The 24,795-nt window shown below is 41.9% G+C and overlaps 1 protein-coding gene across 2 annotated transcripts in view; it reads left to right on the top strand.

Annotated features, from left to right (window-relative positions):
• The window catches only part of MYO5C (myosin VC), a 91,042-nt gene extending 74,450 nt beyond the window's left edge, over positions 1-16,592 (top strand). For both annotated transcript variants that reach the window (XM_074366138.1, XM_074366140.1), the window contains 6 exons: positions 1,054-1,143; positions 3,622-3,772; positions 4,400-4,682; positions 13,244-13,418; positions 13,918-13,998; positions 15,190-16,592. In XM_074366138.1, the coding sequence (XP_074222239.1) occupies positions 1,054-1,143; positions 3,622-3,772; positions 4,400-4,682; positions 13,244-13,418; positions 13,918-13,998; positions 15,190-15,342 (933 nt within the window). In that variant the 3' untranslated portion in view covers positions 15,343-16,592. The remainder of the gene's footprint in view (positions 1-1,053; positions 1,144-3,621; positions 3,773-4,399; positions 4,683-13,243; positions 13,419-13,917; positions 13,999-15,189) is intronic.
• Positions 16,593-24,795: the final 8,203 nt, after the last annotated feature.

Genomic DNA, 24,795 nt, shown 5'->3' with positions numbered 1-24,795 from the left:
TTCCCTGTCCATATTTGCATAGATTGGGTTTTCTCAGGACACGCTTGTGTTCCAGGCCATAGGCACACAGCATGTCCCCCGTTTCGCTGCCCTGGAACCTTTAAATCCTTAGAAACCAAAAGAGGCGTGGCGTGAGGAGTGTAAATCCTTTCTTGTCAGCAACTTCTCCAGTGGCTCCCTGCCGCCCCCAGCCTGCCATCCAGTGCACAGCATGTGAAAGCAACCCTCACTTGGTCCACAAACCCTCTCGGCCACTGGGCCTTTTTCTCCACGCACCCCACCCCACCCCCTGCTGCCAAAGTACTTAAAATAGTTGTCCCCAATTCTCTTTCACTCCTTGCAATCTGACTTCTTCCCCTGTCACTCCACAGAAGGATAACCAGTAGTTCCTTGTGCTGAATCCAATGGTATTCCCGTAATTTTTATTTTCTTTAAATGGACTGATCTGGTAGCACCATCTCTTTGAAACCCTCTGACCTTGTCTTTCAAATCCCATCACTTTCTCAGTTTCCTCTCACCTCTCTGATCACTGTCCCTTTGCCTCCTGTGCTTGTTCTTCTTCCAGCCCCGTAAGTTGAGGGAATTCTTGCCAACAGAATCCTTAAGCTTGAGCTCTTGTCTGTCTACCCTTTCCTTCAAGGGGGACATCCTCCCATCTCTCTTCTGAGGTGTCCTCAGCTGCCCTGGTTCCCCATCGTATAGGCACTCGGCCACCTATTTACCTGTGTACTTGTATGTGTCACGTCCGTCCATCTCCCCAGTCAGATTGTGAGCTTTGGAGGGCAGGGACCGAGACTTACATTTCCCAGGCGTTCCTGGAGCACCTGCTTCAAGTGTCATAACCTGCACAGAAATACTTCACAAACCGTAACCCGCTAACTAAATATGAGCTTATCTTTATAGCTTAAACTTAACAAAGGCTCTAGTGAATAAAAGAGGAGTTCATTTTGGTCAAAAGCCACCAGCTAACCAAACAGGTAAAATATGTCTGTTCTTGGTTCAGAGTAATCACCAAATTCAACTTTGCCTTTTCTTGGTTTTTTGTTTTTTAAGGAACATTTAGAAGACTTTGAGATGCTGTCATTTTGGCTTTCCAACACTTGTCATTTCCTCAATTGCCTGAAGCAGTACAGTGGAGAAAAGGTAGGGACGCTCGCCTGCTCTGCGTTCTGTGCAGACTGCCAGTCTCACCGCTAGGAGCGGAAACACCCAGCTCCAGGGACAGCCCTTGCTCAAATGCCTTTCTGGTTTCCTTCCCACCTGGGAGGCCAAATTCACATCTGTTTGGATGGAAGTCACAGGCAAGAGACTTTGAGAAGGAGGCTTAGACCTTGGGCATGCTACTAGCCTCAGTTTCCTTGACTTAAAAATCCATGAGGTGGATTCAGTGATTTTTTTAAGTTTCCCTTTGGTTGTCAAATTCTGAAGTTTTAATATTATGGCTCTAAAATACAACCTTTAGTTCAACATGCCTGTTTCTTCATAGCTGTTCTCTCTACAAGATTCTGATTGTTTCCTCCATAATTTATAAATCCTTTGCCCTCCTGGCTCTGCTTTCAAGAGGCTGACCTCATCAAGAAGTTCTCCCTCTTCAAGTACTCACAGAGCAAAATTTCATTTACCTAAAATAGAAATGGCTTTTAGGGTTTTCACTGCTCTCCAAAATGGTTATACCATTTTATAGTCCCAGTAATAGTGTATGAAGGTTCAGTGTCCCAGACCTTTACCAACCTGGGTATTGATAGACATTTTATAATTTATCGATCTCATGATCATCAAATGATACCTTGTTGACTTAAATTGCTGTGAATTGATCAGCTGTGAGGTCAAGCATCATTTCATTTGCTTACTGCTCACCTGGGTTGCCTTTTAAATTGCCTACTCACATCCGTTCTTCATTTTTCTTAGAGTGATTTTTTTTCTTATTGATTTGTAGGAGGTCTTTACATATTATAGATAGATTGTGGCTTATCTTCTAACTTTCTTTATGGAGTCCTTTGTCATACACAGTTTTTGAAGCTTGTTGTACTTAAATCTATCAATTCTGTCCTTTTATGATTTAATATATGTCTTAGTGTCTTATTCAAGAAATTCTTCCCTGCTCTGAGTTCATGAAATTATTCTCTCTTCTAAACTTGTAATTCAAATTTAGAGTTCACAGTTAGGATTTTATCCAAAATTGGTGTGATTATTTACCTACCCCCAACTGACATGTGAGGTAATGATCTCATATCTTCTTTTCCATGGGTAGCCAAATGTCCTAATGGAAAGTAAAATAAAATGTAGAAGTAATCCTATTTCTACTCATAGGACAAAAGGAGAAATAAGTAAAGAAAATCCAACCTCTGACTAAAAGGAATACCAAAGTGGGGTCACAGACCAGTCCATGTAAGACAAACTGGCATTTGTGGGGCATTCATGGAAGACAATACTGTTTAATACCATTTTTTAAATCTTTTATTTGCCCCCTTCAGCCATGTATACAATATTGTTGTCCCTGTGTGTCTTTTCAATTACTATATTTTTATATCTAAAATGTCAACAGTTCTTTTTCACCTCTGCTTCTTATTTTAATGTCCTATTCTTGTCATAATGTTTTCTTTTTCTTTTATCTCTTCAAACATGTTAACCATCCTGTATTAGTCTGCTTGGGCTGCTGTAACAAAATACCACAGACTGGGTGGCCTAACCCACAGAAGTTTGTTTTCTCATAATTCTGGAGGCTAGAAGTCTGAGGTCAGGGTGCCAGCATGGTTGGGCCACTGGTGAAAGCTCACTTCTTGGCTTGCAGGTAGCCACCTTCTCATATGTTCTCACATGGCCTTTCCTCAGTGCGTGGGGTTGGAGAGGGTGAGGCTGAGCTTTCTAGTGTCTCCTTTTGTAAGGACACTAATCCTGTCAGATCAGGGCCCCTCCCTTATGACCCTATTTAACCCTAATTACTTCCTTGGAGGCCCCACCTCCAAATATAGCCATCCTGGAGGTTAGCGCTTCAATATACAGAGCTGGGGACAGGACACAAATATTCAGTCCATAGCACACATTTGAAAACATTTCAGATTGATTTACACTCTGTGATTATAAAGTTATGAATCTCATTTATTGCATTACTGACTTCTTACAGCAGTTTGTTTTCTTGGGCGCTGTGCAGTTTTCCTGTGAGCTTCCGTGGAAGTGTTTTCCACTGTAGTCGGGGAGCGGGGAGAGGGGGCACATGTTTGGAGGGGAAGTAAACAATACAGCAATATTTACAGTTGACCCTTGAGCAATGTGGGCGTTAGGGGCACCTACCCTCAGTATATAACTTTACATTCGGCCCTCCACATCCCCAGATCCACATCCTCAGATTCAACCAACTGCAGGTCATGTAGTACTGTAGTATGTATATACTGAAAAAAATCCACATACAAGTGGACTCATGCAGTTCAAACTGTGTCATTCAAGGGTCAACTGTAGTTAGTTATAGAAAATAAATGCCACCCTGAACATCAAGAACTCATTTGATACAAATCAAACATTAATTTGCGAAGTATAGGAGTTATAATAGAAGCTGATTATATCTTTGGTAGAGATAGTATTTTAATTTTATTCTGATATTTCTATGCTCAAAATTACTTTCAGGAGTTCATGAAGCATAACAGTCCACATCAGAATAAGAACTGCTTGAACAATTTTGACCTTTCAGAATACAGACAGATTCTTAGTGATGTGGCTATCCGAATATACCATCAGTTCATTATTGTAATGGAAAATAACATTCAGCCAATAATAGGTAAGAAAAGAATTGATGCCCAAGAAATATTTATACTAACGTTGATAACCTTAAAAAAATAAGTCTGGTGTATAAAGTGTATGGTTACAAAGAACATAATTTTAAATCAAATTTTAATAGTGAAAATGTACATTTTTTTAATTATTTGATTGCTTGAAATGATTACATATATGAAAGTACCTGGGTCACAGTTTTCTTTCTGTAAGGGGGATTCACCCTGAAGGGAAAGACTTGGGAGAATTGCTGCTCCTCGTGTGGCTAATCCTGGTTCTTAGTAAAGTATTTTTGAAATTCTAAAGACCCATTCAAATTCTTATATATGTTCTTCAATTTTCTGAAATTTAAATACTTCAGGCTTTAAATGGTTCCAGACCATAAGTTGTCACGCTAACCGGCTCTCTCTCCTGTGAAGTTGAAAGAAGAGGTTCTCCACACCCTGCTGTAGATAGCTGTGCACCCCCATCCGCCTCAGACCCCGGGGCCCCCCAACCTCCATTCTTCTGCTTTCTCTGTCACGAATACAGGTGGAAAATGTCCCACCTCCTGAAACAGACACACAAGTGCAGTGGACATGTCCTCTGGGTGTCCCCACCGTGTGTGCAAGAAAAGCTTCCATTTTCCCCCTAGTGCCCGGCATGCTGGAGTTTGAGAGTCTGCAGGGCATTTCCGGCCTGAAGCCCACAGGCTTCCGGAAGCGGTCATCCAGCATAGATGACACGGACGCCTACACGATGACCTCCATCCTGCAGCAGCTGAGCTACTTCTACAGCACCATGTGCCAGAACGGCCTGGACCCCGAGATCGTGAGGCAGGCAGTGAAGCAGCTCTTCTTCCTGATCGGGGCGGTCACCCTCAACAGCCTCTTCCTGCGCAAGGACATGTGCTCCTGCAGAAAAGGGATGCAGATAAGGTAAGACCCATAAACTAGCACTAACCCTGGAGAGGCTGGCTGGAAAGGATGCTCTTCAGGTCCAGGGCCACAGTCCTGCCCCTCCCTCCACAAGAGCTGCACTGGGTATGCAGGGTATGCAGGATGACTCTCAACACCTGGAGATGTGGGCCCTCTGATGCCCAGGCGCTCCTCCCACCACTCTGCACGATGCTAACTTGATGCTCCGGCAGAGTGGCTTCAACTGGGAACTCGTAAGTGTGTATTTTAAATTCTGTCCCTCTGTGTCTATCATATACTCAACTAATATCTATTGACCACCACCTCTGTGACTAACACTGCTGGTGGGGGACGCAGGAAACAAAGGAAAGGGCAATTTGATCCCTGCTATTGAGAAGCTAAATGATGATTCAAGGCCGCTGTGATTAAGTCACAAACAAGTGGTGCAGGAAATGCTTCAGAGAGGAGAGATTATCGTGGACCAAAAAGTTGAAGAAGCCTGAAAACTGTGTGTAAGTGACTGAATATGGGAGAAGAGCATTCCAGGCAGGGGAATGAGTAGGCCAAGGCACAGTGGTGGAGCTGAGTGAGGACCCTCCTCAGCAAGAGCACACAGCTCGGTCTAGATGAAGCAGAGGTTTGTGTCAGGAGCAGCAGGGCCATAGTTGAGGGGCAAGTGGGCCCAGACTGGGAGGCTCTCGGATGCCAGGCTAAGGCCCTGGGAGTCCATCCTGAGGAAGTGATGATCCACAGTCTTGAGCTGTATCGACTTCTCTTTATCTCTAAATTGAGGAAACACAGACCATGAGCTGTTGTTTGAATGAACACTGTCACATGATTAGAGAACATATAGTATGGGGTAGATATTTAAGATTTTTCTAATACATACAGGGATTTGATACCTGTATGTGATAGGAGAACCTAGGGCGGTGATGATGGCAGTGAGATAAGAGAAAGTGACGGAAAGGGTGTATTGAGCCAAGAAATAAATGTGAGGCATCCGTTACATCTTTTTAGCGTCAGTGAAGCTTGGAGTTGGACCTCCCTACAAACCAGTGTGGCAAATTCCCTTGTCAGCCGGTTGTGATTTTCAGAAATGAGGGGATATTCAGAAGCACCGTGCTTTGTGGACCTTTCCTCTTCATTGAGAAAGGAAAGAGTTCTGTTTATTTTCCAAGCCCTGAGCAGATGCCCTGTAGGCCTCTGAAGTAGGCTTCTGGCCTCCTTTAAGTAAAGCTGTAAACCTCCATGGGCCACCAGAGTGTGTGCTAAGTAACTCTCATTCCACCAGTAGGTCCCCCAAGGTGAGTGAACAGGGACTCGAGCAAGATGCACCAGTCCAGAACCCGCAGCACCTGCTGTCAGGGAAAACCCCATCTGTCCCCGTAGGTGCCCGGTCCTTTCTCCTCTCAGCAGCCGAGAGTGGCCACCAGGGTAGCACCGCCCTTCCAGGGTGTTGCTCTGAGTTTCAGCACTTGCATTTTAGAGGCATGTGTTCATTCAGATATTGATTGAGCTCCTGCTGTAAACACAGCACACCAGGATTTGCAGTGGCTTTGCCATGACAGCACGGCAGCCCAGTAACAGAATATGAACACAAGTAGGAGATCGAAGCTGAAGAACAGTATAAACAGTGGACAGAGTAGCTGGAAAACTGGCTCAGAGCCTTCTGACTGCCAGGAGGAAAAGCAAAACTCCATCAGCTCTCTGAGCCCATCTGGTGTGGCGAGGCAGACCGGTTCCTGGGAAGAGAAAAAATTTCCCTAGTTCCTAATTTTTTCTGTTTCTAGTCATGAACTGTAAAAATAAGGTCTCACGTGGAGCTTTCTCTCACCATCTCTGCAATAGCACTTTTACAGCAAGTTCCCCTGTGGCTGCTTTGCCCAGGTAGGGCTGGTGGAGACGGTTCTGGTAGGAGCCAGAATACTGTGGCCCGAGCACAGGCATTGCTTGCTGGCCTGAAGGAATCTGGGAAGAATACAGAAGGCCCTGATTGCAGTCTTGAAGGGCAGGTAGGATTTCGGCTGACTGAGAACTAGAGGGATGGACACAGGCCTCCATGAAGGAAAACTGAGGTCAGGGTGTGAATCGCCCCTTGCAGAGGCGCACCAGGAGCAGTGGGAAACCTCGAGAGGTGGGCTAGAAAGAGAAAGTGGAATGGCAGCGGGAGAAACGCATGCGTCAGTGCCTCAGGAGTGGCAGCTGCCACAGATCCTTGCTTTTCTTTTTCAGAAGGCTTTCAACTATGAATTCAGTTTCTTTAATAGTTGTAGGACTATTCAGTTTATAGATTTCATCTTAGATGCATTTTGGTAGTTTTTGGCTTTCAAAGAATCGGTCCACTTCATCAAAGTTGTTGAGTTTATGTGTGTAGAGCTGTTCAGAATATTTCCTTATTTTTAGTTTCTGCAGAATCTGTGGTGCTACCCGCCCTTCCACTCTTCCCTGGGTAATCTGTGTCTTCTCTTTCCCTTGGTCAGTCTTGCTAGAGGTGTATCAATTTTACTGTCTTTTCAAAGACCCAGTTTTTGGTCTCGTTGATTTTTGTCTTATTTTTAAAATGTAATTGATTTCTGTTACTGTCTTTATGATTTTATTCCGTCTGCCTCCTTTGCATTTATTTTTCTCTTCTGGTTTCCTGAAGTAGAAGCTTGTATCACTGACCCTGAGGCCTTTCTTTTCTAATATAAGCATTTAATGCTATGCATTTCTTGAACCCTACCCCACAAATTTTGATACGTTGTATTTTCATTTTTGTTCAGTTCAAAATATTTTCTGATTTCCCTCGAGTCTTACTCTTGGACCCAACACATTTAGAAGTGTGTTGTTTAATTTCCAAGTGTTCAGAGACTTTCTTGTTACCTTTCTGTTACTGAATTTTAGTTTAATTTCACGTGGTTAAAGGACATAATTTGTCAAACTCTTAGAAACAGAAGGTAGAATGGTGGCTGTCTGGGGCTGAGGAGAGAGAGAAAAGGGGAGTTGTTCATTCAGTGGATATAGAGTTTCCGTTTTACCAAATGAAAATGTTCTGGGAATCAGCTGCACAACATGGTGCATGTAGTTAACACTGCTATACTATACACTTAACATGGTTAAGATAATTTTATGTTATGTGTTTTCTACCACAATTTAAAAAAAATCTCAAGGTGCATACAGATTAAAATATACTGTAGATTATGTTACTAAAGTTACCAACCATTCCACTTTACCTGAGACTTTCCCAGGTTTATTTTTAAAATACAAACTTATACATATTTTTACATTAAAAAAAACTTTGTATGATTTCAATTATTTTTAAATGTGTTAATATTTACTTTTATGACCCAGAATATGGTCTATTTTTGTGAATGTTCCAGTGCAGATGAAAAGAATGTCTATTCTGCTGCTGTTGGGTAGAATGTTCTGTAAATGTCAAGCAGACCCAGTTTGTTGACAGTGTTTTTCAGTTCTTTTATATCTTTGCTGATTTTCTGTCTGTTCTGTTGATTACTGAGAGGAGTGTTGAAGTCTCCAACTATAATTATGGATTTGTCTATTTCTTCTTTCCATCTGTAAGTTATTGCTTTATGTGTTTTGAAACCCTGTTCTTAGGTGCATACCTGTTAAGAATTGTTGTCTTTTTGGTGAATTGAGCCTCCTTTTATTATGTAGACTCTTTATCCCTCCCTGATAGTTTTATCTACTTTGAAGTCTGCTTTGTCTGAAAGTCTATTTTTTATTTGGATCAATATTTTCATAGTATATCTTTTAACATCCTTTTACTTTTAACTTACCGATAACATATTTGAAGTGAGTTTCTTGTAAACAGCATATATTGGGTCCTGTTTTTTTGTTTGTTTGTTTGGTTTTTTTCATCCAGCCTGACAATGTGCTTCTTAATTGGGGTATTTAGGCCATTTTAATTTAACATAATTATTGATATGTTTAGATTTCCGTCTACTGTTTTTTTATTTTCTTTTTGTTCCTTCTGGTTTTTATTTCTCTGATTTCCTGTTTCTGTCTTCTTTCAGGTTCTTTGAACATTTTTGGTACCCCTTATAAATTTATCTATTCTGTTTTCACTATATCTCTGTACATTTTTTAGTGGTTGCTCTAGGAATTACAGTATACATACTTACCTTTTCAGTCTACTTAGAATCAGTATCTTATCACACACCAAGTGGAATCTAGAAGCCTTATCATCACATAGGCCCCTTTCCCCTCTTTGCTTTATGTTGTAATTGTCTTATGTATTACATCTACATACACCAAAAACTCTGCCAGACAATGTTATATTTTTTAAACATTTTTTTATTGAGTTATAGTCATTTTACAATGTTGTGTCAAATTCCAGTGTAGAGCACATTTTTCAGTTATACATGAACATACATATATTCATTGTCACATTTTTTTTTTTGCTGTGAGCTACCACAAGATCTTGTATGCATTTCCCTGTGCTATACAGTATAATCTTGTTTATCTATTCTACATATGCTTGTCAATATCTACAAATTTTGAACTCCCAGCCTATCTCTTCCCACCCCCAACCCCCTTGGCAACCACAAATTTGTATTCTATGTCTGTGAGTCTGTTTCTGTTTTGTATTTATGTTCTTTTTTTCTTTCTTAGATTCCACATATGAGCAATCTCATATAGTACTTTTCTTTCTCTTTCTGGCTTACTTCACTTAGAATGACATTCTCCAGGAACATCCATGTTGCTGCAAATAGTGTTCTGTTGTCATTTTTATGGCTGAATAGTATTCCATTGTATAAATATACCACATCTTCTTTATCCAGTCATCTGTTGATGGACATTTAGGCTGTTTCCATGTCTTGGCTATTGTAAATAGTGCTGCTATGAACATTGGGGTGCAGGTGTCTTTTTGAAGTAGGGTTCCTTCTGGATATATGCCCAGGAGCGGGATTCCTGGGTCATATGGTAAGTCTATTCCTAGACAATGTTGTATTTTTTGTTTTAAACCATCCAACATATTTTAAAGGACTCAGTAGAAGAATAGTCTGTTATATTTACCCAGTTATTTATCATTTCTCTTACTTCTTCATTTCTAATGTTCCAAGTCTCATTTTTCCCCTGATATCTCATTTTGATATCATTTCTCTTCTGTCTGAGGAAATTATTTTAGTAATTTCCTTTTAGAGTAGGTTCACTGTCAATAAATTCCCTTAGCTTTCTTTCGTCTGAAAATGTCTTCATTTCACCTTCATTCATGAAGTCTATTTTTGTAGGCTGCTGACATATGGATTCACAGTCCTTTTTTTTTATTAGTTTGAAAATGTTTCGCTTTTTTCTGGCCTCCATGGTTTCTGATGAGAAATGCACAGTCATTTGAATTACTATTTGCCTGCAAATAATGCATAGTCTTTCTCCGCCTTTTTCCCTTTGGATTTAGTTTACCACAGTTTTATTATGATGTGTCTGGATGTGGATTTTTTGAGGTTTAGCCTCTTTGAGATTCCCTGGACTTCATGAATCTGTAGGTTTGTGCATCTCACCAAATTCAGGACATTTTCAGCCATTTCTTCAAATATTTTGTCTGCATAATACTTTCTCCTTTTCTTCCAGAACTTCAGTGACACAAATGTTAGACTTTTCACTATTTCGTTATCCCTAAAATCCTGTGGGTTTTTGTTTGTTTGTTTTTGTTTTTGTTTTCAGATTTTTTTTTCCCCTCTGTACTCTTCAGATTGGATAATCTCTATTGATCCCTTGAAGGTCACTCTTTTCTCTGCCATCTCTATTCGGCAGTTGAGCCCACTCAGTGAGTTCTTTTGTTTCTGTTATTTTATTTTTCAGTTCAAAAATTTCCTATTTTTAAAACAGATATTTCCTTTCAGAGACCTTTCTCTCTTTCCATTTATTTCAAGATAGTTTGTCTTTACTTTTTTGGAGGATTTTTCATATAACTTCTTTAAAGTCTTTGTCAGATGATTCTAACATCTGTGTCATTTCAGAGTTGACATCTGTTGATTGTCTTGTTTAATGTGACTTAAGATTTTCCTGGTTTTCATATGCCAAATAACTTTGAATTATATTCTGGACACTTTTATTATTATATTAGGAGACACTGGGTCTTTAAATCCTATGGAGAATGTTGATATTTTATCAGATAAACAACCCATTCGGGTTCAGGCTGCAAGTTCTGACCGTCCTCTGGGGGTTGTGATTCCCATGTCAGTTCAGTTTCCAAAGCTTTTGCGGTGCTATTTGGTTCTGTCCTGTGTGTGTCACACTGTGGCCAGTCTGAAACTTGGGTGATGCTCAATCCCGTAGTTTAGTCCTAAAAGTTGATGTGTGCTGTTGAGGGTCAGATCCATGCATGGGCTCATGGTTGTGCCCAGGAGTTCATAAACAATTTAAGGGTCACTTTCCCAAGCTCCTCCCTCTCCATAATACCCCTGGTACTTTCCAGATCACTGGGGACCCCCTCTTTGGTCCTCCAGACAGAAAACTGGGTTTTTACTTAATTCACTGTGCGGCACACTTCCTGCAGATACCCCATCTGGGGCCAAGTGGTGGAAGGATGGGGCAAGTGGGGTTCACCCATCCTCTTGAGCCACAGCTCCTCCAGTTGAAGAAAGTTCCCGTCTCTTAGAGTTTTAGATTCCTACTGGACCCTGTTGCCACCACCATGGGATTGTTTGGGGCTTGCACACGAGAGAAGGTAGAAAAAGAAAGGAAAAGGACAAAAAAAGAAAAACAATTTCCACCCTCTCTCAGAGCATTAGGACACAACTGGAGGGCTCCTCCTCGAGCTCTTTGCTATCACCAGTGCCCGCTCCTAAGTGTCAGGCTGCTTTGAGCTCAGGCCGGTGAATAGCAGAGGGGAAGATACTGTCAATTTGGAGATACTTCAAATTCTGCTTTTCCTCCCCAATCCACCTGCTCCTGTTTACTTCTCAAATTCCTTCCAGGTTTTATAGTTGCGTTCAGTGGGAGAGACAAAGTAGAGTGCTTACTCCATCTTACCAAGAACCAGGACTCCAACTCAGGTTTTTGAGTGGGAAAATTAACCTGCTCAAAATTCAGATTTAGAAAGACTGTGGCAGGATTGAATAGGATGGATTAGAAGGGGTGAGATGGGAGTCCCATTAGGAATCTTAAACTAGTGGGGCAAAATTAACATTGCCAAAAGGGGTAAACAGTGCAAGAGATGTTATCTCACACTCATTAGTCCCTGTGGAATACATTAATTCAGCATTGTTGTCCCAGTTATAACCAAAGAGAAGACCCCCATAGGGAGTTGCTACTCAGGAAGGTCAGAGCTAGGACTGACCTCAGAGATCAACATTCAACTTTTAGAAACACCTTCATTGGTCCATAATTTACGTGACACAAATTTCAGTTATTTAAAGTGTATAGTTCAGTGGGTTTGGGTATATTTACAGAATTATGCAACCATCACCATAATGTAATTTGAGAACATTTTCATCACTCCAAAAAGAAAACTTACACCCAGTTGCAGCCACTCTTATCCCCTACCCACATCCCACTGGGGAGTCCTCTCCCCCTCAACCTAAGCAACAAATATCTTTCCTTCTCTGTAGATTTGCCTATGCTGGACATTTTTAAATAAATGGAATCATAAAATAGGTTGTCTTTTGTGACTGACTTCTTTCACTTAGCATAATGTTTTCATGGATCATCCAAGTGGTAGCAGCTGTCAGTACTTCACTCCTTTTTATGGCTGAATAATATTCCATTGTATGGACAGAGCACAATTTGTTTACCCATCAGTTGGTGGATATTTGAGTTGTTTTCATTTTTGGCTATAATGAATAATGTTCCTATGAATATTTCTATATGGTTTTGTGTATGTGTGTGTGGACATGCTCTCAGTTCTCTTTAGTAAATATCTAGAAGTGGGATTGCTGGGTCAGGTGGTACTTCTACATTTAACATTTTGAGGAACTGCCAAACTGTTTTCCTTAGCAGCTCTACCATTTACATTCCCACTAGCAGTGGGTGAGTGTTCTCAACCCTCTGATTTACCCAGAGAGGTTGAGTAACTTTCCAGGCTCACACAATGGATTGGTCGGACTACAACCCATGCCTCTTACCTTGTAAACCTGTGATAACCAGTGACAGAAACAAGGGTTAAAAACCCCAGTGGCCTGAAAGAAAGCCTTCTACCAGTTGAAATTTTTCTGCCTATTTAGGAAAGGAAATCAAACAATTTTTATACCAATGTATGTCTTACATTCAAATATCACTATAATTTTTTCCTTTAATATATTTTTGAATCTATTATTAAGGCTACTTTTAATAGATGACTTAATAAATAAATTATTGTAGTCACTGTTCTTTGCTCAGATTTTCTCCCAAGTTTATGGCTGTTATGGACCCTCCCCCTAGAACATCAACTATCCTTAAAACCATGGATCATGACGATGTTCTAGGACCATGATCATCTGGTCCAACTCTCTCTTGTTACAAATGAAGAAACTGCTGGTCTGTGGTCCTAAGGATCTCAGTGAACTCTGGTACCATATCGGGACACACTAGGGGGTTTGGCAACCTCCTTAAAGTGTTCTAAATGGATCACCCACTGCTTTCTGCTCCCCTGGCTTTTACTCCAGGTGCAACATCAGCTACTTAGAAGAGTGGCTTCAAGATAAGAATTTGCAGAACAGCTTGGCCAAGGAAACTTTGGAACCTCTCTCTCAGGCAGCCTGGTTGCTTCAGGTCAAGAAGACCACAGACAGTGATGCCAAGGAGATCTACGAACGCTGTACCTCCCTGTCTGCTGTGCAGGTGACCAGGCTTGCTGAGTGTCTCCCTGATCCTCCCCAACAGATGGTGTAATTGGCATCGCCTTCGCTGGCTCAGCCAGCCATGCAGAGCATCTGCCTCCCTGTGTGCTCTCTGAGGAGCATACATATCTCCCATGGCCCACCCTCTTTTCTAACGAGCATTTATTAAATACTAACTCTAGGCCTTAAAAACATAAAAGTGCGTGTGACACGTTCTCTGCCCACTAAAATCACAGATGGGGGGGGAGCAGGGAAGGAGGCTGGAAATGGGGGATTCTCTCACTGTCATCTAATTATATGATTATCTTTGCTCCCTTCTATGCTCTTCTCATTTGTTTTCTCTTTCCTTGCAAAAACATAACACATGGTTCCTGGAGCCAAATTACAGTGTAAAAGAACCACCTCTGGTTCCCGACTCTTCCCAGACCATCGGAACCATTATTTCATGGACAGAGTTGTCCTTTCTCCTGGGCTAACATCAGCTCATGTGCTCTTTGCAGATCATAAAGATCCTTAATTCATACACACCTATTGATGACTTCGAGAAAAGAGTGACTCCATCCTTCGTTCGCAAAGTGCAGGTGAGATCCTTAAGGAAATACTTTTTAATTTTTCGTATAAGAAAGTGATATGTAATTAACATTATAGAAATTCAGGAATAAAGTACATGTACCAAACAAACCTATGAAAGGTGCCCAGCAAAAGCAGCAGGAATTTTCCTTGTCAAATTCCCCCAATTTTCAGAACCATGACTCACATTCTGCTTCCTTCGGCATGTCTTATTTCTTGTCAGCCTTTGAGTGTGTGCAGGGGAACAGAGGCTGAGTGGAAACAGAGAACCTGTGTACCCATTTTTTTCTTATTTTAATCCCTACAGTTTCTTCCCCAATGAATTAGGGCAGCAGTTCTCAAAGTTTGGTTCAAGGGTTCTTGGAGGTAGGGCGGTGTCCTTGAGATGATTTCAGGGAGTCTGCAAAGTCTTCCTTTTTCCAAATACATACCTGTGTGAGACAGACTTTTGTTCATAGACTTCAACCAATATAATGTATCACAACTGATAAATGCAGAAGTTGATAAGGGATTCTGCCTGTCATACTGTCAGACATTAAGATTTACAAAATTACAAAACCGTACCACTTCTCACTAGTTTTTTGTTTGTTTCCAAAAATAGTTATTTTTCAATAAAAATATGTTAACATGTATTGGGTTCATTCTTATTATTTTAATGAATTGATGAATATTTTAAATTACTGTTTTAATTACTAATATGACAGATATCAATAGCTGTACCCACATTCACAAAAGCTGCTTGGGGTCCTCAATAATTTAAGAGTATAAAGAGGGTCCTGAGACCAGAAAAGTTTGCACACCACTGAACTAAAAAGAAATATGAATGCTATAAAAATTTAATACTGAGCTCTACTCATGTTTAGGCTTAGAATTATGCCATGAGAATAGGTAAGACTAGAAAACAACGATTTCCAGCCAGTGCATCCTGTGGGAAATTAAGTAAGTATTCCTGAGAGCTGATTTGGAAGTCCTGGTCAGACCATTTCACCTTGGAGCTGTACTGTTAAAAAGTCCTTCCGGTCAGACCATTTCACCTTGGAGCTGCGCTGTTAAAAAGTCCTTCTGTGTGTCATCTCCCGTGATTTTGAAAGGAGTTTCTCCTGGACCTAGAGTTGTGTTTTCCTTACTCTTGACTTGCAGACAGCAATGAAGCAGAACACGCTGGTTTCCTCATTCGTTTGTCCTCTTGGTTCTCATTCCAGGCTCTCCTAAACAGCCGAGAGGATTCATCACACCTGATGTTGGATACCAAATACCTCTTTCAAGTCACATTTCCTTTCACCCCCTCTCCACATGCTCTGGAAATGATCGAGATCCCCAGCAGTTTCAAGCTAGGCTTTCTCAATAGATTATAGCAGGAAAAGGAGAGTAGATGCACTTTTTCCTCAATAGCTAAATGGAGGTCAAATGTGAGGGATGTGGCTTGCTCGTTGGAACCGGAAATGCTTTGGAATACGATTTAACAAAGGAAATAAGAATTCTCCCAAATGGGCCACATCTTCTTTTGCTCAGGGTGACAGTGCTGCCACTGTCACCTTGTAAGAATTCACACCCACCAGCTGAGGTTGGAAAGGCCACATCTAGCCTTGGAATCTCAGCCAGCTTTTACTGGAATTCCTGCAAGGCTCATACTTTCTGCCAGGTGCCTCTTGTCTAGATCTGTCTTGTGACAAGTGTCCTCCCAGGGTGAGTGAGACCTGGGGACACAGTTTCTCCCAAGTTTTCTAAGGTTCATGTGAAGTCCAGATACATTTATGAAGCCACAAATGGGTTCCAGGGGTAAGTCTTCCAACTACTCCCATTTGGCCATGACAGCCTGTCAACAGTCCTCTCGCCCCATACCTTCCTGAGGGGGTTAGGGTGCTTCCCCTGACTCTTTTTACTAAAAATGCTGCTGCATTAAAAAAATATATTTCAGGCTCCTCTAATTTTTCAAGAGACTATTCAATCTGAAATGAATCATATAAAGAGTAGCTTTATGTATTTTTCTGTATAGAACTAATATGTCATTCAAGCTTAACTGCCACACCATTTATCATCTCCTCCAAAAGAACTTTTTTAAAACTTTATCTGCCAACATATTTGCCACAATTTTTCATTGTTTAATATCTTTCATACAATAACTTTTTAAAACAAATAAATTTGAAAAGACAACCTAAATGATTTTCTCTATCATATCAGCATTCAAATATGTTTAAAATTTTTCTCATAAAAATGACTAAAGAATTATGTCAGTTCCTCCTTTTGAGAAACCTGTTTCCCAAGTTTTGTGGGCACTGACTATTCCTTGATGCCCCACACCTTCTCACTTCTTCCTTCCAGAGCATGAAACGTCATTTGATAAGCACTCCTAGCCAATGGCCTGTGGACCCAGTGCTCTCCCGCACCACCCCAAAGTCCCAGGCAATAGCTGTAGCTCTGTAACACAGACATACATCTTAGGGGTGGAAATAATCCATAATTCTGAAGCAGCATCACTTTACCAATATGTAATAATGTCTTTTCATACTAGAAATGATTTAATTCATTTAGATACATTGTATATGTAGGAATGAGAAGTAGAACTTTGTAACATTCTAATCAATAAAATGAAGTACCAAATGAATTGGGTCAGATTCTTTTAATTGCTAGGAGATTACTTTTTTTTTAAGTGCACAAATTTCATGCCTTTCTTTAAGGGTCATACTTAAAGATGCAGGAATCTTTATAGATTGATAATACCTTATAAAAACATACATTAAAGTGTTCAGAGAGGAAGTAAATTTGCCCTAAGTCCTGGCTCAATCTGTGCCCTTGGGGCTCCCAGACTGTGCCAGAATGAGGGGTTACTTGGCAGAGAGTCAGCTGGGTTTCCTATCAGCACCTGTGGCCTTCTCTGTGCTCCTTCCAGATCTCCCCAATGCCACAAACGCTCATCGCCCTTCCTGTCTGGCTCCCATAGCTCAGGGTTCCTGCCTGTTTTGCAGCACTTACCCAGGCTATAAACCGGTAGCGTTGGCCATTCCCTCGGCTACCCTGTGAGCTCCTTGAGAGCAGGTCCGCCTCGTGCTCATCCCTGAGGTCATCCTGATGCTGGAGAGCAGGAGAACTGCAGGAGCCAAGTCCAGCAGGGTTTGTTGGGGGTCAGCCTTGGGAAGGTGTAGGTCTTGTTTGGAGACAGCGGGAAGTGCAGAGGCTGAAGAGTTTATGCATGGGGAAGGGGGAGAGGGTCAGGAGAGTGCTCACCCCACAGCCTTGATCAGTTCTACAAAGGGGAAGGTGGGAAGCATGGCCAAAACAATGAGGTGCTGGTGGGGTGAGGACTGTGAGGCATAGGAACTGCTGATAACCTGCAGTCACAGGTGAATGTCAGGGTTGCTCAGTGAAGCAGAGGGTGAATTCATGGGGGGGGTCAAACCTGCCAAACTTTGCTTGCTGCAGAGGGCAGGGAACTGAGCCCAAGAAACTGGTCAGCGGGGTTCTGAGGGCACCTGGCAGCATGGATGGTCAGAAGGTTCAAGCGGTGAGTGAGTGATGAAGACTGCAGAGAGTGCCCCAGCCGTGAACACGGAGCTGCTGGTGGGAAGGAAGGGAGCAGCTGAACTCTAACCCGGATAAGGAGAGGATAAGGAGATTAGTTAGATGGGCTGCAGTTGCTTCAGCACCTTGGCGCTGCAGCTCTAACTTCTCGCCTTTCTGCTCATTGGTTCCAAGTGTTGGCTCTGTGGAAGGTATGTGTTAATATTACATTAAAATACTCAGGCTTTTCTAAATTCTCAAGAAAGCATTCAGGCGTGTGCACACTAAGGTGTTGACAGTGGTCTTTCTGTGTGGTGGGAGCTCGGGTGAGAGGAGATGGTGGTGGTTAATCCGTATGTTCTAATTTCTCTACAATTCACGTGCTTTTCTTTTGAAATAGCTACAGTGGGGTTTTTTTTTCCCCAAAATATATTTAGTGTTGGCATCAGGGGAAAAATTAAGCATCTTGACAACCAATTAATCAGTTTTAAAAATTGATCCAGGTAACACTTCATATGTCAACATAAACCTCAGAGTGCAGCTTATGGAATAAAAAGAGATTTTGACACTAAACATTATATAGTTTTTATAATAAGTCTGTGAGATACATCCACACTGCCATGTGTACCAGCAGTTTATTCTTTATTGCATGGACAGATCACAATTTATGTATCTAGTCTGCCTACTAATGAACATTTTTCCAGTTTGGGGCTATTATGAATAAAGCTGCTATGACATTCTTACTCTTTTTTTTTTTTTTTTTTGAGGATCTAAGCATTCATTCCTGTTGAGTAGATATCATGGAGAGGAATTATTGGTGTGCGTAGCTCTAGTAGGTCCTATCAGCCAGTTGTCCAAAGCGCTTGTTCCAGCGCATGCTCCCAACAACAGAAGAGGTCCGGTTCTCTCCATCCTTGTCCACACCTCATACCATCGGTCTTTTTTACTGTAAGGTACACTGATGGGTGAGTACTGGATTCACAGTGTGGTTTTAGCTTGCATTTCTTTGATGACTAATGATGTTGAGCACCTCTTTATATATATATATATATATTTTTTTTTTTTTAATTGAAGTATAGTCAGTTTACAATGTGTCAGTTTCTGGTGTACAGCATAATGCTTCAGTCATACATGAACATACATAGATTTGTTTTCATATTCTTTTCACCACATGTTACTACAAGATATTGAATATAGTTCCCTGTGCTATACAGTATAAACTTATCTATTTTATATATAGTAGTTAGTATCTGCAGATCTCAAACTCCCAGTTTATCCCTTCCCACCTCACCTTCTCCCTCTGGTCACCTTGTTGGTTGTCTATGTCTGTGAGTCTTTCTGTTTTGTAAATAAGTTCATTTATCTTTTTTTTTAGATTCCACATATGAGTGATATGGTATTTTTCTTTTTCTGGTTTACTTCACTTAGAATGATGATCTCTAGGTCCATCCATGTTGCTGCAAAGAGCATTATTTTATTGTTAGGATTCCATTGTATAAATATACCTCAACTTCTTTATCCAGTCATCTTTCGATAGACATTTAGGTTGTTTCCATGTCTTGTCTATTGTAAATAGTGCTGCTGTGAACATTGGGGTGTATGTGTCTTTTTGAATTAAGGTTCCCTCTGGATATATTGGGCACCTCTTTATATGTTTGTTGACCACATGTATATCTGCATTTGTGAAGTGTCTGTTCAAGTCTTTTACCCACTTAACAAATAATTTGTATTGAGATGTAATTGCACTTAATATAAAACTCACCATTTGATAGCATACATTTCAGTGGTTTCCAGTATATTGACAAGGTCATGCATTTTCTAAATCCAGAACATTTTCATCACCCCAAAAAAGAAACCCCATACTCACTCCCAAGCCCCTCTCCCCCTATTTGTTGGCAACCTCTAATCTACTTTCTGTCTCTGTGGATTTGCCTATCCTGGACATATATAAATGGAATCACGATTTGTGGTCTTTTGCATCTGCCCTATTTCACTTAGCATAACGTTTTCAAGGTTCGTCCATGTTGGAGCGCACATCAGAATTTCATCCTTTTTTATTGCCAAATAAGAGTCTACTGTATGGACAGACCACATTTTGTTCATCTGTTGTTGGACATTTTAGTTGTTCCCACTTTTTGGCTTAAAAGCGGCTATGAGCATTAGTGTATGAGTTTCATGTGAGCATATGTTTTCACTTGTCTTTGGATATACCCAGGAGTGAATTTGCTTGGTCATTTGGTAACAACTCTGTTTAAATTTTTGAGTAACTGCTAAACTGTTTTCTACAGAGGCTACACAATTTACATTCCCACCAGCAAAGTATGAGGGTACTTTGCCCATTTTTAATTGGGTCAATGAAGCATTATTTTAAAAGTAAAAGCTGGAGATACCCTACATATCTTACAATAGGATGTTGCTTTATTAAATTATGATACTCCATAGTATAAAATAATACTTAAGCTATTATCAAAAAAACAGATAGCTCTATAAGCACTAACAGAACAAGTCAGGTGACAAAGCAAGTAGCTAACAGCCCCACTTATATAACTAACAAAGCTTTATCTGTGGCATTGGAAAAGTCTGGAGGAATATGCACCAAACTAAGGGGACTGGATGCAAGACAGGTAAAGGGGACTTTCTCTTTTGATTTTCCATCTTTGGCATTAATTCCGTTTCCCTATTTGCAATAACTACCTGATAGGGTGTGAGGATTAAAATGAGCTAATAAAAATCAATTAATTAGCACCCCCCAAAAATAACTATTATGGGATAGTGGGTTTTGGTAATTTTTAAACCATATATTTAGGTGAAACATTTCAGAGAAATTTCATGCTTGGCTTAGAGTTAAGGAAAGGTTTGAGAAGGAATCTGAACCCCTAATGCAGAACAACTTCATGTCAAAACTTGTTAAAATGGGGCATTTTGACCTTTTTCTTTCCAAAATGTTCATTGAAGCATTGAAGCATTGGCTCTTGCTATGAAAAGTCCCTCTCATAAAAAGGATGGTTGACAGTAGGTACAGTAGAATGTACTAAAATTAAATTTAGCTCATGTTATAAATACTAAATGAAAAAACATCAGGTTGTAAAAATATGAACAGAATACATGAACAGTATGACCCCAGTGAGCCTAAAATTCTGTTCTTGCATACCCGAAAATGTGAAAAGGAGTCTCTCTGGGCAAAGGGATTATAGGTGACTGTTTTCTTCTTTACCCCTCTTTTATTTTTCCAAACTTTCTACAGTGACCAGGTATCACATTTATAATTTTAAGATACTGTACAATCTTTCCAGTTTAGTTTGTAGCTTGCCCACATTCAGCCCACCAGATCGAACATGCTAGCTGTGCAATATGATTTAAGTTTGATCTGATTCAAAACTTGTGGTCGCCATTTAAAAACTGCTGTTTTCCAAGAATGTGCAATGACATGTGGAGATGAACATACTAAGCAAAAAACTAAAGTTCAAAATTGCACATGGCATGTAAGTTCAATTTTTTAAATGTATACACATATGTGTTTATGAAGATACTAGAAGAGAACATAAAATGCCAGTAGAGATCAGTCATTTGTCAGGACAGGGCACGTAGGTGATTGGTTTTCCTTCCTCATGTCCTTTTGTTTCCAATTCTAATGACCATGTATGGCTCTTATAATTTGAAAAAAATGAAAATTCTGTCTGAGAAGAAAAACATTGCCTCTGTCCAGACTGGGAATACTGGCAGTTTTTTCTGCTTCTCCCCTTGTGAGGGATGACCTCCTAGCTATCCTTCTCCACGTGGCCCCTCGGGTCCCTCCTGCCTTCCACTCCTGCAGCTGCTGCTCTGTCCCAAGCTCATTTCCTCCTGCCCAGAACATGACGACAGTCTCTTAACCTAGCTGATTGTCCTGCTGTTCGTTCTCTCTCCGACCTACTTCTGGAAGCGCAAATGCTGGAATAATCCACGTCAGGGACGCGGCTCCCTTGCTGTAAAGCCCACGGCTCACCTAATGCTATTACCTGGAGTCCTCAGCAGGACCTTGCACTGGCTGCCTCGGCGGACTGGGGCCACGTTACTGGGCCCCCAGCACAGGCCGGGCTCTGGTGGGCGGGCCCTTTCACTCTCTCTACCTCAATTTCTGTGACAAAGCAGAGCAGCCTGATCATGCCAGCTCCACAGTAAGGGTCATAGAGTCCCACCACGTACAGACTCAGCCACCATCACTGACCGTGACCTCGTTTAATCCCTCAGCATCTCCTCAGTGGTAACAGGGATGGGCTGCCTCCCTCCCAGGTCGGCTGTGGGAGGTCAGGGACCAGCACTCCATGGTGGTCAGTAGCTGGTTCCCTCCGATCTCTCACCTTTAGGAACTGTCCTCTATCCACTGTGTTCCTCAGAGATCTCAGGAACTATGCCAGCTGCCCCTTGGCTGTAGGCACCCAACGCGAGCTCCCCATTCTCTCTCCAGCCCCATGGTGACCTCTGTCTGGTAGACATTCCCCCTCAGAGGAGTCCCCACTGCCACCCACCCCACAAATACATCCCTCTCAATTTGGGCTCTTTTCTAATGTTCAGATCAGTGCCCTGAAATATCTTCATATTCCAGGCGTCACTTCTTTGAAACTTGACGTGGCCCACTCTCTGGAATGTCTACTAAATTGGCCCAGCTTCAATGGCTGCCCTATCCCACATCCCCCTCCTAGTTCTCCCCCTCCGACATTGGTACCATGGCCCCTCAGCCTCCCAAACAGAAACCTAGGAGACGTCCTGGGCCTCTCCCTCTCCCCGTCCCCACACGTCACCAAGTCCAGCTCCCTCTCCTTCAGAAGCATGGTCTGAATCCATCCCACAGCATTGCTTTAGTTCAGACCCTCATCACATCTTGCCTGAACGGTGGCCACAGGCCCCTTTCTGCTCTTTCTACATCTCCAGCCTCGCCCCCTCCCCACTCCTCCCCCTGCTGCTCCAGCTGCTGCTGCTGCTGCTATCGTACCCACTAGCAGGGCAGCAAATCCTCCGTGTGGCACTCACTGTATCCCGGCTTTGAGCCAAATGCTCCATGCACTGCCCCTCATAATTCCCCTGACAATGCTATGATGATAGATTTCAAGTACCCATTTGACAGATTAGCAAACAGAGATTCAGAGAGGTCAAGTAACACCTAAGTAGTGGGGCCAGGATCTGGTCAGCCAGAGCCCCACCCTTAGCACTAGACAATTTTGCTTCCTCAAGCCTGTCCTCCCTTCAGTAGCCTGGGCCTGTCTGTGGACTTGGGTAAACAGGCAGCCACCCCTGGGGCTGTGACTGTCAAATGTTTCATTAATGAGATGTGTTCCTTGCAGGGAACCAACACCACATTTTCTTGGCCTCATGGCATTTGTCGAGGTCAGGCTCTGCCATTTTCTGACTTTTGTCTTTTCTCCAAAGTCCACCCTGAGGAGGGGAATTTTTTTTTAAGTTTTAAATTCTAGTATCCATTACAACTGCTTTCCATTGTGAGGCCCCACAGGATTAATACTGTGCTGCAAAGATCAATTGTGTCCATGCCTGTGAGCTGTGGTTAAACGTAAGTTCAGAAAATCTGTTGTCTGACACTTTCTTACTGATTATGTAAAAGAACTGTTGTTGACCTAGGGTGTTGTGATAAATCAAAGGTTACAAATTAACTGCATAGACTATTCCGCAGGGAGAGATCTGAGCAACTACCATGATCATACACGAAGATGACGTTTTAAAAAGCTGTTTCTGTTAGCTTTTCTCACACACCCATCTCTTTTTTTCTCTCTCTTTTTCAGCTTCATCTTGGGGGAAAGATGTGTGATCAGACCTTTCTAGTTAATGTCTTTGGCTCCTGTGACAACTGTTTCAAACAACGGGCTCTGAGAACAGTTTTCAAGAAATCTCAACAGCTCAGCTACTGTTCAATATGTGCAGAAATTGTAAGTGCCACTTTTTAAAGCCACTTTTTAAAAAATTTAAGCCATTACCTGTCTTTAAACACTGTCTAATGTGAGGGTTCTGTGACAGATGAGTTGCTATGGAATCAGTTTACACACACAAACACTGGCAGCACACACAGGATGGACACGACAGCACAGTGTGGGGGTTTAGGAAGTGGACTCTGGTCTCTGACTGCCAGGGTTCAACTCCTAGTTATGTCCCTTGGGAGCTTTGAGCCAATGGATCTCACTTCTCCCAGGAGGTCTGTTTTCCTATCTGGAAAACAACAATGATGGCAATCTATCTCATAGGGTTTGGGGAGGAACAAAAATGAGTTGATTTGATAGTGTTTAAAACAGTCCTCAACACAGGAAGTGTTTAATACATGTTTTCGCTTTGTTAGGACTAATGCTTTTTCCTTCCATCTTCTCCTAGTCGGCTTGGCAGGCAACCAAGGTAAAAGGGACTCTGGTAAATAAACAGCCTGGGAGCACCTTCCCAAAGGCCCTGGGCCAGCTGTCCTTAGGAACAGCTCTGGTGAAGACTGAACCATACAGGCCATCAGTAGTGAGCAAAATCAAGCTCAGGGAAAAATGCTCCTTGGGCCTAAGCCCTCAGTGAGGGTAGGGACTGAACACAAATCCTGGCACTTTTCAAAGTACACAGGTTAATCCTCACCAGAGATGGCTTTGCACAGGCTTCAGATCTTGCAACAGCATGGCTGAGGCTCTAGGAATGAGTCCTGCCTCACAGGATTTTTTGCAAAGCTGTGCTCAGTAGGGTGGCTGAGTGGAGCCCCCACCTGGTCACAGGTGGTAAAGCACTCTTCCCCACAAGCTCAGTAGGAAATCCCCAGTGATCGACTCAACGAAATATAAAACACACATTTAAGAGAGGAAAGATAACTTTTACATTTTATCTAACTGCAGAGGGAAGATTGTGTTTATCCTTCTGGTCCCACTGTAATCCCTGACAGTAATCACATTTTAAAAATTATTCCTATAAAGCAAATGGCAAGTAAGCAGCCTCAGGTGGCACACAGGCTTTGGTACAGCATAGGAATCCTGATGTCATGGGATTCAGGCTCAGTGTAACGGGCTTCTACCTGCAGCACACTGTGTTCTAAACTTGGATCTGCAAATTGCAAACTGAGGACATTCAGTTCTTGAACCTGCTTTCTGGTGGCCCTACCATCCTGGGGCAGTGCTATTTATTAATCCAGCTTATCTGTTTTTGAAACAATTTCCTCTGTGCATAGAATGAGCCCAGAATCCCAGCTGTCATGTCCTCTGTAGCATCACAGATTCTTCCCAGGTCAGAACCCTGCCTAGAGATATCCTTCAGAGGATTGTCGCCAGCCGTCTCCACCACAAGCACTTGGGGTTCCCAAA

Source organism: Camelus bactrianus, chromosome 6, assembly GCF_048773025.1.
Source record: "Camelus bactrianus isolate YW-2024 breed Bactrian camel chromosome 6, ASM4877302v1, whole genome shotgun sequence".
NCBI lineage: Eukaryota > Metazoa > Chordata > Mammalia > Artiodactyla > Camelidae > Camelus > Camelus bactrianus.
This window is presented reverse-complemented; position numbering and strand designations above follow the sequence as displayed.